Below are 13,498 nucleotides of genomic sequence, written 5' to 3'. Positions count from 1 at the left end.
AAACCCTCCCTCTATTATTTGTTTTATTATTATCTCATCCCTAACAACAGTGCAAAAATATTTCTTATAGTCAATTACTGTAGAATCTCAATACATTCTACTTCTCATTGACCTAGCTTCTTAGAGGGCAGGCTGAGATCAGTCAACATTTCTGCTACTGTGACTTTTGTTACGTTGCCTGCTCATGGGCCAGTTTCATGGAATTCCCATGTCCAACGAGACATTTCAGCTTCAACGTCAGTGAAGAGAGTCTTGATGGTTTACATCCTCATTTATTCATTCTTCTTTCAGCAAATATTTATTAAAGACAATTTTGTGCTGGACGCTGAAGATAAAAGAGTAAGCGAGACACACTTTCCACACCCGAAAGCTTTCAGTCTAAAGGATAAATCTTCTAGATTTTGGCTTGATTCAGTTTGTGTTCTTCAGTCTGTGGCTACCAGACAAGCAGGAGGTCTTGGGTCCATTAGCTCATTTCCTTCCTTAATCTGTGTAGTAGTTATTGCTTATAAAATCCATATATTGTGTTTAGTGGAAGAATTTGATGTAATTGCCCTTTATCATCCCATTAAAGAGAAAATTAATATCAGGTAATAATTATCAAGAGCCAGACACCATGCTGAACAGTTTCAGTCCCTTGTCTCCATCCTCAAAAGCCCTAAGCAGGAGATCCTCATGGCCATTTCACAGATGAGGAAACTGAGGCTGACAGAAGTTCGGTGACTTTCCTAAAGTCATATGAGTAGTAACTGTGGCAAAGTTGGGATCCAGTCGAGACCTGTCTATTCCAAAGTGCATGATCGGGACCAATATGTGATTTTAGAAATATAAAATCATGTCTTTTTATTAGGAACATTTCCTCTTTTGTATCTGAACTTTTAAATACACTCTTTAATTGACTATTTCTTACTAATAGCTCACTACTAAAGTGTGGGAACAATGCTTCTGCTGCTAATCTTGGCATTGAAATTACATCTCTCCCTCCAAAAAACATCGTGGAAGTCATATTTAATATGTATTTATTAAATACTCAAAATATAATCTTGAGATATTTCTACAGAACTTGATAGTTATTTTGACACCATTCCACTGAATTTTCTTTTTGTATTGGTTTCAAATTTGCTAGAAATGTTGACGATGGTCAAGGAGATTTACCAAACTCTTAGGGTATATTCAAGTCACAAAGAACAGTCTGTCAGCAGTAAATGGCTTCAGAAATCAACGTTAACAATTCATATTTCATAACAACTCATCTGGTCTACTCTCAATGGGAACTGGATTCTGAAAAAAGTTACTTCAGAACCAATCCAGATACCCATTCCTCCATACACATAAATCACAAAATACCTCTAAATAATATTGAGTATAAATTTAGTCAATGTTCAAACATAAAATTTCTATTAGTTTCTCTTTGAAAAGTAAGGAAATATTAATTAATTCTAAATTACAACTCTAGACAAAGAAGTGACTTTATATAAAAAATACATAAGGAGGAGATTTACAAGGTTCAGGAAAAACCATGAGAAAAGATAAGATCAGACTCTCCAGTGTACGTGACACAGGAAGGGAACAGACATACCCCAGGCTGATCAGGCAGAGTGAAATCAGTTCTTATATTACTGATTACGTGCAGATCTAGTCTGATTTTATTTGAGATTTGTCTTTCTTTAATGTCAGCGCGGCCAATTTTCTTGTACTTACATAAATATTGAAAACATATTGGCACAATTTTAAAATAAGCAAGAGGGAGATTTCTTTTAGTGAATCAATGTCATGGGATTTATTCCAAAATTATAGACATGCTCAGTTATGAATGTGCACTTTCAGGATTAGCCTGTGGATACAGGAACCAATGTGTTCAAGTGTTCTCCTTCCCAGAACAGTAAAATATGTAGAACATTGTGAGGCTTAATTGCATAAAATGTCACCGTATACACACACATTCCTAAGCCTATAACTCCCGAGAAGTGAAACTTCATCAAGAATTCATGAAAACAAATTTATTTCTGCCAGCAATGTTGTATGAAAACCTAATCCAGGGCAGGATGATATTACTAACACCTACACTCTTTCTCTTACTTTCACATTTGCCCCTAAGCTAATTTTATTTTATTTTACTTTTTAAAATTTTTTTATTGGTTATTCATGGGTAGAAAGCTGACTGTCACCACTCGTGCCCAAGATCCATACTGGCAGCATGTCCATTACCACACATTGTGTTATACCCCATATCCCCCACCCAATTAATCCCCAATCTCCCACTCTATCGCCTTTCCCCCTACTCCACTTTGTATTCCTAGGTCTGTTCTCTCCCTCTGCAAGTCCAATGCACCACTGTGGTCTTTCTTTCCTTCCTGCTTTCTGTCTTTGCTCCCACTTATGAGTGAGGACATGAGGTATTTTTCCTGCATGAAGGAGATTTTTATAAAGTCTTTTCAGATAGTGGGCAATACAAGGCCGCAGAATCAAAGTGTTTGGTCCTGGCACAAAGCTCATTGTTACAGGTAAATTTTCTTTAAATTCTCCAGTGTATTATAGGGAGGAGAGGCAGGTAGGCAAGTGCTGCAGGCTCTGGTGCAGGTGTTGCAATCTCCGGTGCAGGTACTGGCTTGGAAGTCTTGGAATTGCTCCTGGTTTGGTCCCTAGCCATGGTGGTATCTCCAAAGAGTTCAGGAGACGGGCCCAGGTCCTGGGAGGTAGTGCTATTCCTGACCTTGCACGGGAGACATGCAAGGAGTCTAGAGCAACTTTAGATCCTAAAGAAAGGAGACAAGTGGTCCTGTCAGCATCTTTCTGTTGAAAGGCTTGTAAGCAACTTTAGGTCATATATCTTACTTATTTGACTTTTAAAATAACCAATGGAAAAAATGAAAAAACAAACAAACAAAAAAACTCATCTTCTAGACTCATCATTTGGTCACAGAAGGATTAAATAGTTGGTAATTTGGCCATAAGTAATCAATATCAAATGGCAAAATATTTCTCTGTGTAACCATATTCAAGAATGGCACAAGCTGCCCTCATTTGTTTTTAAAAAAGTCCAGTCCCATAAGTTTCTTTATTCCTCATGAGCCTTAAGGATGTGGTTTTGCCTGGATGAGGGTCAGATTTACTGAAATGGATGTTTAGAGAATTTTCACAAAGGTGATAATATTAAAAAATAGCACTGAAAAAAATGAAAGGGATAGTATATTATGGGCTTTTTAGCATTGGATATTATTTGAAGAAATGAACTCATAAAAGGAAAAGTGACTTTTCTTTCCCCTTTTGACCAACTGATAGTGTGTATTTTGGCAATGAAGTTAATAAAGGTGGCACAGATATAACTCACAAGTTCTCCGAGAAGTGAATTTTTGGGAAGGGCAGTGCAGGAAAAGGGAAGGACTTTGATTCTGAAATAAGACTTCTGGGGTACCACTTTCTGTGTACGTGTTCTTTAGCAAGAAAATTTAGAATCACCAATTATTGAATCGCCAATATTAAATATAGTTGGAAACTTGTTATAAACCTGAAATACATATTTAATTATTAAATAGCTATAACTATTTATTTGATAAAAGAGAAGACAAGAAATAGAGAACACTAAAATAAATATACATATGTAGATTTGAAATATTTACTTTCAATTGAACAGTAGCTGATATTTGTTAACTTTATATACAATTCACAGTGCTGCAACTTAATAAAATACAAACAACTTAGGGAATTTGCCTCGAATATATTATTCGGTTATGTAAATGAATGTACATAAATGAATTGGACAGGTTCATTTATTTTTAAGAAATGTGAAAAAATACATCATGAAAAAAATTTTAACCATGAAAGTCACTCTTAAAAATAATTTAAAAAAACCAAAAAAAACATGCAACGTAACGATCCAGAATATAGGTACTAACCATATATAATCAAATGCACTATTTAATGTTTAGTCAACTAATACATTGGGAAGTTATGAAGGTTCAAGATTTATTTTATCCTCATAAGAATGAAACTAAAAAATCTAGTCAAGAAAAAGAAACAAGAGACAATAAACAGTGCGGTACCATGCAGAAAATTTCCAAGTTCATCATGTGATTTTCAATTTCTTGAGTACAATAAGTGAGAAGTATTCCCATGAAGAAACACAAGTTTCTAAGATGAAAATTAGACTTGCTAATGTATTGACTATAGACTAAAATTATATTATTATAAAATACTATGGAAATATTAACCTTATCTTTTGTAACATGCTTTTAAAATTACAAACAATGTATACATTTAGAGAAATATACAGTATCTTACTATTATAATAAATAAAATACTATCTGCACTAAAAGCAACATACATAAAATTAAAATAAGCACATTATGACATAAGTATATTTATAGCATGCTCAAAAATTAATAATATATGCTTACTGATTTTGTATCAAAATCAGGAGTTTTGCTGCATAGGCAGAAATCATCAAGAATTTTTTTCCTTTTCTTCTCAAATGAGAAATTCAATTTTTATCTTAAGAAATTGCCTGTTGAATTATTAAACTAACTTCAAAGTAGCCCCCCCAAAATATTAGCAATGCATTTGAGTTTCAATTGCAAATCTAATTAGAAAGTCTTCTAACATTTATAGTTTCAGTATTAGATTAAAATAAACATATAATCAATTCACATTCCAGATTCAAGTGACATGCCTTTTTACAAAGGCATATGATGCTTTCTTTATATTATATATTATGTAATATTTGTTATATATTATTATAAAGGCATACGATTCTTCATTATATATTTTGACATTATATGTGCAAAAAACACTGGACCTATAACTTTTTTGGGGGGAGCTGTAACTTTTAACATTATACTAATTATATTTAAACTTTATTCAGTAGATTAAGACAAAGGGAATACGGAGCTGCAAAACAGTTAAATGCATACGGGGTAGATACAAATTTTTGGAGAGAGAGACACTGAGAGTTGAACTATGGATATACTGATATGTATAGACCTTCTCACTGATGGAGTAAATCCACATTAAAGCAAATATGAAAAATACACCCCTACTGTATACTTAGTTGTGCTTAAACTTCAAAGGAAATTCCAAAATAAAATGTGCCTTCGGTGAATGTTTTCTAAAGCAAAACATAATTTTGATAAGTGTATGACTTGGTAGGAGTAACACAAGAGCATTTCTGAAAATAATAACACTTTTTAAGAGAAGTTTTGGAAATGTTGCTATTTTGCTTCTAAATCCAAGACATTGTGAACAATTTGGAGGTACAGCTTTAAATACTGCCCCACCCAAAACCTGGAATGGTCCAGATGTGAAAGTGAGATGTTATGTCAAGTTAAAAATTAACTTGGATAACCCCAAGAAATTCAGAACTGGGAAGGAGATCCACGTTTGAAGCTAAAAGTTCAACCCAACAGATTAAAAGCACACAGGAAAGCAGATTCCCATTGAAACAAGTGACTGCATACTGTTAAAAATAAAAATGAAAAACTTCTTCCTGACATTTATTCATATGGGAAATACGACAAGTGTGGTGCATTCCAGAAGCCGGTACATGAAAAGTGGGGATGCACAGAGTTGTGCACCATGAGGACATGAGTTATTTGGCCAAAGAACATAAGTTACAAAGGACGGGGAAGGGATGCACTTTGGAAGGGGTGAAAGATTGTCGTCTGCAGAGAGATCATCCAAGTTACCTGGCCTCCTTCCCTCTTCTCCTGCCACCCACCTGGAAACCATGCTCCAGTAAAAAAAAAAAAAAAAATAAGACAAAAACACATTTAAAAAGAATGTGTTCATGAATGTTGGAAATCTTGGCATGAGGCAGTTAAAAGTCATGCACCATCACAGCATGTGGAGAAAGAGTAAGTCCTGGTTTTGATCCAGGCTCTGAAACTCAATAGCTGTGACTTCTGGAAGTTACTTAAACTCTTGATTCTCTTCTCACATCTATAAAATAAGGACAATAATAAACAACCTTGCAACCTATTGGGGATGAAAGGCCATGGCAGGTGCTAATCCAATGGCAACTTTTCCTCCTATTGCTGTGCATGGTGTTGTTTGCAACAATCCAGGGTATTTACATTTGTCTAAGAATTCCATTTAACTGATATTCCGTTTTTCCCCACAGGTAAAACCCCTGGTGGAGACATTTTCCCCAAGGCCACTATTTTTCTTCCGTCAATTGCTGAAACAAACCTCCATAAGGCTGGAACACATCTTTGTCTTCTTGAGAATTTTTTCCCTGACGTTATTAAAGTGTATTGGAAAGAAAAAAATGGCAATACAATTCTGGAATCTCAGCAGGGAAATACCATGAAGACTAACAACACGTACATGAAATTGAGCTGGCTGACAGTGACTGAAAAGTCACTAGATAAAGAACACAAATGCATCGTCAAACACGAGAATAATAAAGGAGGAGTTGATCAAGAGATTCTGTTTCCTGCAATAAAGAAAGGTATGTGTATATAAATGTAAGTAGAACCTCTCAGGAAACTTATCTGAATGGGAATGCCCCACCTTTTTCCTGCCAAGTAATAATGAAAAACAAATATAAATCTTTCTTAAATGTTGTTACATTTAATGGTAGCATCAATGCTCTGCTATTTCCCATAGAATTAAAATGGTATGGGTGTTGGAGAAAAAAAAAGGAAAAATTTACTTAAGCTTCCTCAGCTCCAGTTTCATCATTCAAAATATTAAGGTCACATGATGTTTTTTAGAACTTTTATATGGATTAAATGACACAAAATACGGGGAAGCATCTAGCAGCTTATCACACAGAAAATGTTCAGGAAGGTTTCCACTTTTCGTGACTTTACTTGGTCAGGAAGTAAGCACAACTGTATGTCTTGCAGAAATGTTCCACCAAGCAGGCAGCATCAACACTCCCTTTAATCTTGCTGTACACAAAGTTTAAGTACAAACAATGAGGTCTTTTTATCAAAATGGGATTTATATGGAGGAGCCAGAGCACGACTCAACGAAAAATGAAATAACCTTGGCTATTGCAGTTTTATGGCAGCCTTGGGTTTTTCAGATTTTTATTTCATGTATCACTGTAAGTAAAGTTTCATGATTAAAGATGGGGTGGGGCTAATGTGCACACACACACTTCATCCTTCCTAGTGGATGTCTTCATTGTCATTGGTAAACGCAGCTTAACAAACTTCTAGTGGACTAGCCAGGCCTGCGTGGAAATGCGCAGGAATGGACTGCGATGAGCAGTCAAGACAGCACCCTCTTTTCCTAATCAACGAGGGTCAGCGGGGTTCAGGCATGATGTCCAAAGCAGTCCCTTTGCTGCAGATGCTGCACGTGTCCAGGCCAAAGGCCCCAGAGTGGTCATGAGAAGGAATCATTTTGTATTCCTCCCTGGAGCCGACAAGCCCTCTTTAACCGGTGGGAACAGGCACATCGCAAAACGCAGGAAGGCCTTTGCCTCCCACCAGCCCCCATCTCTCCTGACGTCTGTATCCTCTCAGGGCCTTAGTTTCTGTGATGACCGAATGAGGTTTGGAGCATTGCCTTGACTTTCTCCCGGGGCTGTGATGGAGAGAAGTGGAAATGATGTCAGTGACAGTGCGTGCTTTCAAATACATGGAGTGGCCGCCTTTATTCACGCAGTCATTGTACTTATTTATATTCTCTCTTAATTCAACTAATACAACTATGATAGTGCCCCTTTGTTCTGTTTAATTGCTGAGAAGCGCAGGGTGCACAGATACCAAAGCACGTGCCCTGCAGACCCGCCACTCTCATGCGCCCAGTTAGGGTCCGATGTCTCCAGTGACAGGGACAGTAACAGTGCAGTAAGTTCCACAGCAGTGAAGGGCACACAGGACGGAAGTCCAGTCTTACAGTGGGCTTCACCCAACACTAGACACTAAATCCTAGGACAAGCGTCCTTCGTGGCTTCTCATGGCGACAGAGCTCAGGAGGACACTTCTGTTAATGTTACTCAGCAGCAAACTCTCAATGCCATGTCCTCGAAGCGTCCCCTCCCCCCTTTTTGATCAATGTTAAAAATATAACATGGGAACATATCATTTTCAAGTGAAATAAAACTAATCTGGTCCAAGTTTTCAACCAACCTTGACTGAGAGAGAGAACTTACGATACACACATAGATTTCCTGATGAGGAGTTGCTCGTTCAATGCACGGTGATATTTTTATGTACCTTTTAATGAACAAAGTCACTATAAGAAAAAGAAGGAGACTTTTAAGACCCGTCGAAGTCAGTTGTTGAAGATAGTTGAACATCTGAACATGATTAAACTAATATTTTCATTCTTCAAACTTACCCTAAAACCTATTTTTTAGAGCAGATCAAGAAAAGAAAAAGAAAAGAAAAGAACTCGTTGAGTGTATAAAATTGCACACCAGAACCATATACATATGGACAAGAACACATCCAGGAGAAGAAAATTGTGACTCTGTTTTCTTCCATCTGTTTAAAAATATTTTGTCTTTGTATGTATGTTTGCCTTTCTTTTCTTTTCTTCTTCTTTTTTTTTTTTTATACATCATAGTGAAGTACAACTCTCATCTCAGGTTTTATTCAGAGAAACATAAATGTGACTGGGCCTGTCCTGTTCCCAGAACGACTTGCACTGAGATGCCGAACTCCTATAATAAAAAAGGCCATTAGCTAGGAATAATTAAGTTATCTGGAAAAGAGGGGTTTTTTTTGTTTTTGTTTTTTTTACTTTTTACGTGTCCACAATTTTGGAATTACGTTGTCTCTCTGTGAATTACTTTTTTATTTGTATAGATTATTTTTCAAAGTACTTTCCACATGCCCTATCTCACTTAATCCCCTACAGCTATCCTTTGGATACCAGGTCTGCCATTCACTGCTGCGACTCTCAGCAAGTTACCTCTGTTCTCTAAACTTTATTTCCTCTTTTCTATCATGGGCCATGCATCCCACAGCTCACTGAAGTGTTATTTGACAGTGTTATAGAATCAGACCAATTATTTCTGGAATTGTGGGGGCTCATATTGTTGATGACTGTCTCGCTGTCAGAACATTTTACGTCTGTGTATATATACACACACATACATATGCACACACACATACGCATACACACACGCACCCAGTCAAATAACAGGCATGAACAACTGCCTAATACTTGCTCTCATTTCTTCTAGATACTAAAAAGCCTTGTTTGGAAGGTGAAAATGGTAAGTATTTGTGCTTTTTCCCCTCCTGATCATCTTAACTATCTGAACTTCCCTGGCTTCAGGTAGAAAATAGACTGGCTTGGGGTAGCAGGATGGACTGAGTGCCATTGTATTAATCCTTCATTTCCTAGGAGTCACATTAGCACAGTCAACTACTGCTCTTGGTCTGAGATGACTGTAAATCAGAGGTTGCAGTGATGGGCTCTGAACTATCTCAGCAATGGGCTTGTTGATTCAACTCATGGATTTATCCGTATGTCTTCTGTTTCTGTAACTGGGGAAAGCGTGATACCAAGTTGCTTCCAGATCATTTATTTATGTTTTAGTCTTTAGTCCTTGCTGGCAGCTAATAACAGGAACTAGTGCCTACCAAGTGCTCTTTATGCGGAGGCTGTGGGCTGTGCTCCGTGTGGTTTTCTTGTTGAAACCTCACGATGTTCCCAGGAAGTGGGGCAATGTTGTTCACCCATTCCACACACGAGGGCGATGAGGGAAAATTAAGTCCCTGACACATGCCACCCAGTCAGATCTGGGGTTTCAAATGAGGCCTTCTGACGAATATTTCACACAGCAAACTCTCTAGTCTTCCTCTGTGATGTAGTCACGGAGCAAGAAATTCTGCAGCTGAGGCACCAGGACATGAAGGACACATGGGGGGGAGGGGGGAGGGAGTGGGTTCTGACTTCCACAGACCAGCCCTCACCCTAGTTCTCTCAGTGACTAATTGCATGAACATGGGTAAGTGACTTGCATTCTGTGAGTGGTACTTTTCTCATACGCCAGTGAGAAGAATTATACCAAACTCGTGTTTGTTGAAGAGATAAGGGCACAGATGTGACATGTCTAGCACTGGGAATCTCATTTAGCAGGCACAGAATAAGCACTAGGTTCTGGCCCTTTCTCTCTACATGTGCACAGAGAACACGACTAGAAGCATGGGCTCCAGCCCTGCTGACCCTTCCTCTATTCCAGTATGCAGGGAGCTCTGGACCTCAGCTGCCACACAGGTGAGGAGTGGAGGTAACATCTCGTCCCACCAAAGGCAGGGAGTTAGGAATCTTTCTACACCACGGACTAATGCTTCTGGAGTTTTGACACTGTGAGGACAGAACATGTAAAATGGAAATTTCCACAGGAAGTGACTTGGCCCCATGGCTCTCCATGTAGCCACTGTGGCCCACCCGGGTATTTAAGTACTCCTTGACATCACGTGGGTCTTGCAAAACTTCAACTGGTGTTAAGTGCAATTACCCAGTAACATCAAAGCCACCATGAGACACTTAGGAAATACAGGTGAGTGTGTCACAACCACCTAACATCTCAGAGAATTTGGATTCACCACATTCTCCCATTTTCTATAAAGCCCTCTTTACTGAAACCTCCCACCCACCCTGCTGCAAACACGACCAAATTCCCATGCACTGACCCTTCCTAGAGGTCTCATTGCACGCACAGTGTGCGATGGCGTGGATGCTTCTAAATCAGCAACTCAACTTTGTATTTAGGCTTAACCTTTTGACGTCTGGTATGTTTATTGCACACGAAGATGTAGAATTACAGAGCAGCTCCATGTGTTCTTTAGCATCTTGTTGCTGGGGCTGAAAGCTGGGCTCTGACACTGAATGCACGTCATGAGCCAAATTCCTTCTCTCTGTCCTCAGTTTCTTTGTTAATGGCAATGAAAATAATCTCCCTCTTTCCATCTCTCTCATAGCTTGGTATAAAGATTAAATAAGATAAAAACTTTACAAGCAAAGCTCTCAGAATAGTGTTTGCTATTTAGTTAGCGTTAATAAGTATTGATGTTATTATTACTTAGAACATTTTTGGGGTGAAGAAATTCTAGAATCTAATTATCACAACACTTTTTTCTTCAATGGACTCATTCATTAAAAACCCAACCTTATTCTTCTATACTTTGGAATGTTCTAATTGAACTGAGCAGAGGTTAATCAACTTGACCTGTGAGCTGAACTGACTTGTCTTGCTCTGGTGCTGGTGGCAGATGTTTACTTTTGGGTTTTGGTGGTGGTGGGATATCACTTCAATGTAGATCATCAGAAATAAATATTTGTGATCCCTTCCCGATTAATGTGTCTTACCCTGTCCAAAGAACAGGTGAAACTAGCTGAACGACTTTTCTCAGAAGCACTGGGGCAGCAGCTCACCAGCACCTCTGTCTACTACACCTACCTGCTCCTGCTCCTCAACAGCGTGGTCTACTTTGCCTTTGCCGCCTTCTGTCTGTTTAGAAGAACAGCTGTCTGTGGTGATGGGAAGAGTTCCTAACAGACGGTTGCAGAAAGGGGACATCTTTTTGGCGTCATGTATTGTCCCTGACACAGTAGCCCACAGCAGCCATTAGCACCCCTCTCTCCAGTCTCCCCCAGCTCCTCCAGCCAGCCCGAGTCGTGGCAGCTGCAGTGTAGACAGCGCACAGCCTCCAGCCGTACTCCAGTGCCCTCGCGCAGACAGCTGCGTGCAAACCTGCCCTTCGCACACCCTGGAGTGGCCTGATTGCTGTTCAAATTCTGTGCTTTGTTTTTCATAAGCACAATAATAAACAAACAAGCAAACAAACAAACCCCAAAGTCTACTTTTGTTCATGTGTACCTAAACTTGATGAAATTGAATGGAAAGTTCAAGGTAACAAATAGCATGCCCACTGGGCCATGACATTCGGTGTTGGTTGTAATCATGGTCTGCTACCACATGCAGTGCAACTTCTGATCCTTTCCGATACAGTGGTTATGGAGCACTTGCTGCAAACACATGTTACTTTTAAAGGTCAGATTCATTTCGTTTGGGACATTTCAATGGCAACAGGACAACGTCTACAGTGACTTGCACTGTGTGTGCTCAGCTCTATGCTAGTGTTTCATAAACAACGTGTTTCCTGGTCCTCACAACATTCCCATGAAAGCTGCATGCACCAGACAGGCAGCACGATGGGGGAGCTAGGCACATAGGACTCTGGACCGAGTGCCAGAGTTCGATTCACGGGTCTGGTATTTAGTATCTGAGTTGCCTCTGACAAGTTACTTGAACTCTGTGTGCCATAATTTCTTCATGTAAATTGAAGGTGCAGTGTCCTTTCTCCTGGAGTTGTTCTATGGATTAGATGAGTTAATAATGCTTGATACATGCGAGTCCTCAGCTGCATTGATATGTGCTCTTGATAGCTCTACTTTAGAAATAGTAGATACAGACCCGCACACACACATATGAAAGCACTAACAATGATTGCTATTCTTCTCTGCAGAGAGGTTAGGTGGGATGGAACAGGGATTCAGTGAGTTTCTACCATGCACCATGCAATGCATGAACCCTCTCAGAGTTCCTCAAGGTGGATACAATCAGGGTCCACAGTTTATAGATGGGAAAGATTAAGCTACCCACTCAAGGTCATGATTTCTTCTTAGATAATTTATTATACATAAATGTGGGGTACAACATTGATTTTCAGTAATTGTGTAGAATGCGTGGTGGTTTGATCAGTATAGTTAGCTTATTCATCATTACAGCACGCAATCATTCTTTGTGTCCATTGACCAATTCCTCATTAGCCCCTTCCCGCCCCCCATTCCCTCCCCTTTTCCACCTCTAGTTTTCTAAAAATTCAATGTATTAATGACTGTGATTGTTGTTTGTATGTTTCTTTTTCTGTGGAAGGTCATGTTTTATTAAGTAATGGTCATAATTTAAAGCCAGGTCTCCCTGAACCCACAGCCCCCTTTTCTTTTTACCCAATATCATGTGTCTTCCACCCATCCACTTTCAACTGGCAAAAACAAAACAAATGAAAACACGCATTGCTTCTCTTCTCATCCAAGGGGGCAGTGAGGATTTTCTGCTATGTTTTCTCCTCATTTAGACACCAGGCCACTGGTTCGTTACTAATTTCCCATTTCTCTTTCCCCTTCGGATAAAACTATGACCTACTCTGGTTTGCCCGTGACTGCTCCCCTTGCTATAAACAGTATAAACGCTCGGCCTCACTTTGTGAGTGTGCGTCTCAGATCTGCACTGCTCTTCTCAGGGGCTGCCGATGAAGTGGACTGCGAGTCTCAGACATAGCAGGCCTGTTAATGGTGCTTTCGGGTGTGTACACCATTCCGATGCCCCAGCTCCTTCCACAGTCTGAGAGGGCCCAGAGGTCCCCAGAATCACCTTGTGCAAGTATCCGGTATATCCAGGTGTACGTCTGAGGTAGGCACTAGGTTATGCCTGCTTTTTGGTCCAGTGTGTTTCCACTACAGAGGGAAGCCCCAAGTATGTTGGGAGGAATTCTGGACCAGAATCCACACTTCACAGCTGGTTAGA

At 39.3% G+C, this 13,498-nt stretch overlaps 1 gene segment (V, D, J or C); it reads left to right on the top strand.

Annotated features, from left to right (window-relative positions):
- The window catches only part of LOC134390939 (T-cell receptor gamma chain C region C10.5-like), a 57,516-nt gene extending 45,987 nt beyond the window's left edge, over window positions 1–11,529 (top strand). Inside the window, 3 exon segments of the C gene segment in view lie at window positions 2,454–2,504; window positions 6,116–6,445; window positions 11,289–11,529. Of these exon segments, the coding sequence occupies window positions 2,454–2,504; window positions 6,116–6,445; window positions 11,289–11,464 (557 nt within the window).
- Window positions 11,530–13,498: the final 1,969 nt, after the last annotated feature.

Source organism: Cynocephalus volans, chromosome 11, assembly GCF_027409185.1.
Source record: "Cynocephalus volans isolate mCynVol1 chromosome 11, mCynVol1.pri, whole genome shotgun sequence".
Taxonomy (NCBI): domain Eukaryota; kingdom Metazoa; phylum Chordata; class Mammalia; order Dermoptera; family Cynocephalidae; genus Cynocephalus; species Cynocephalus volans.
Note: the sequence above shows the minus strand (reverse complement) of the source record. Positions and strands in the feature narration are given on the sequence as shown.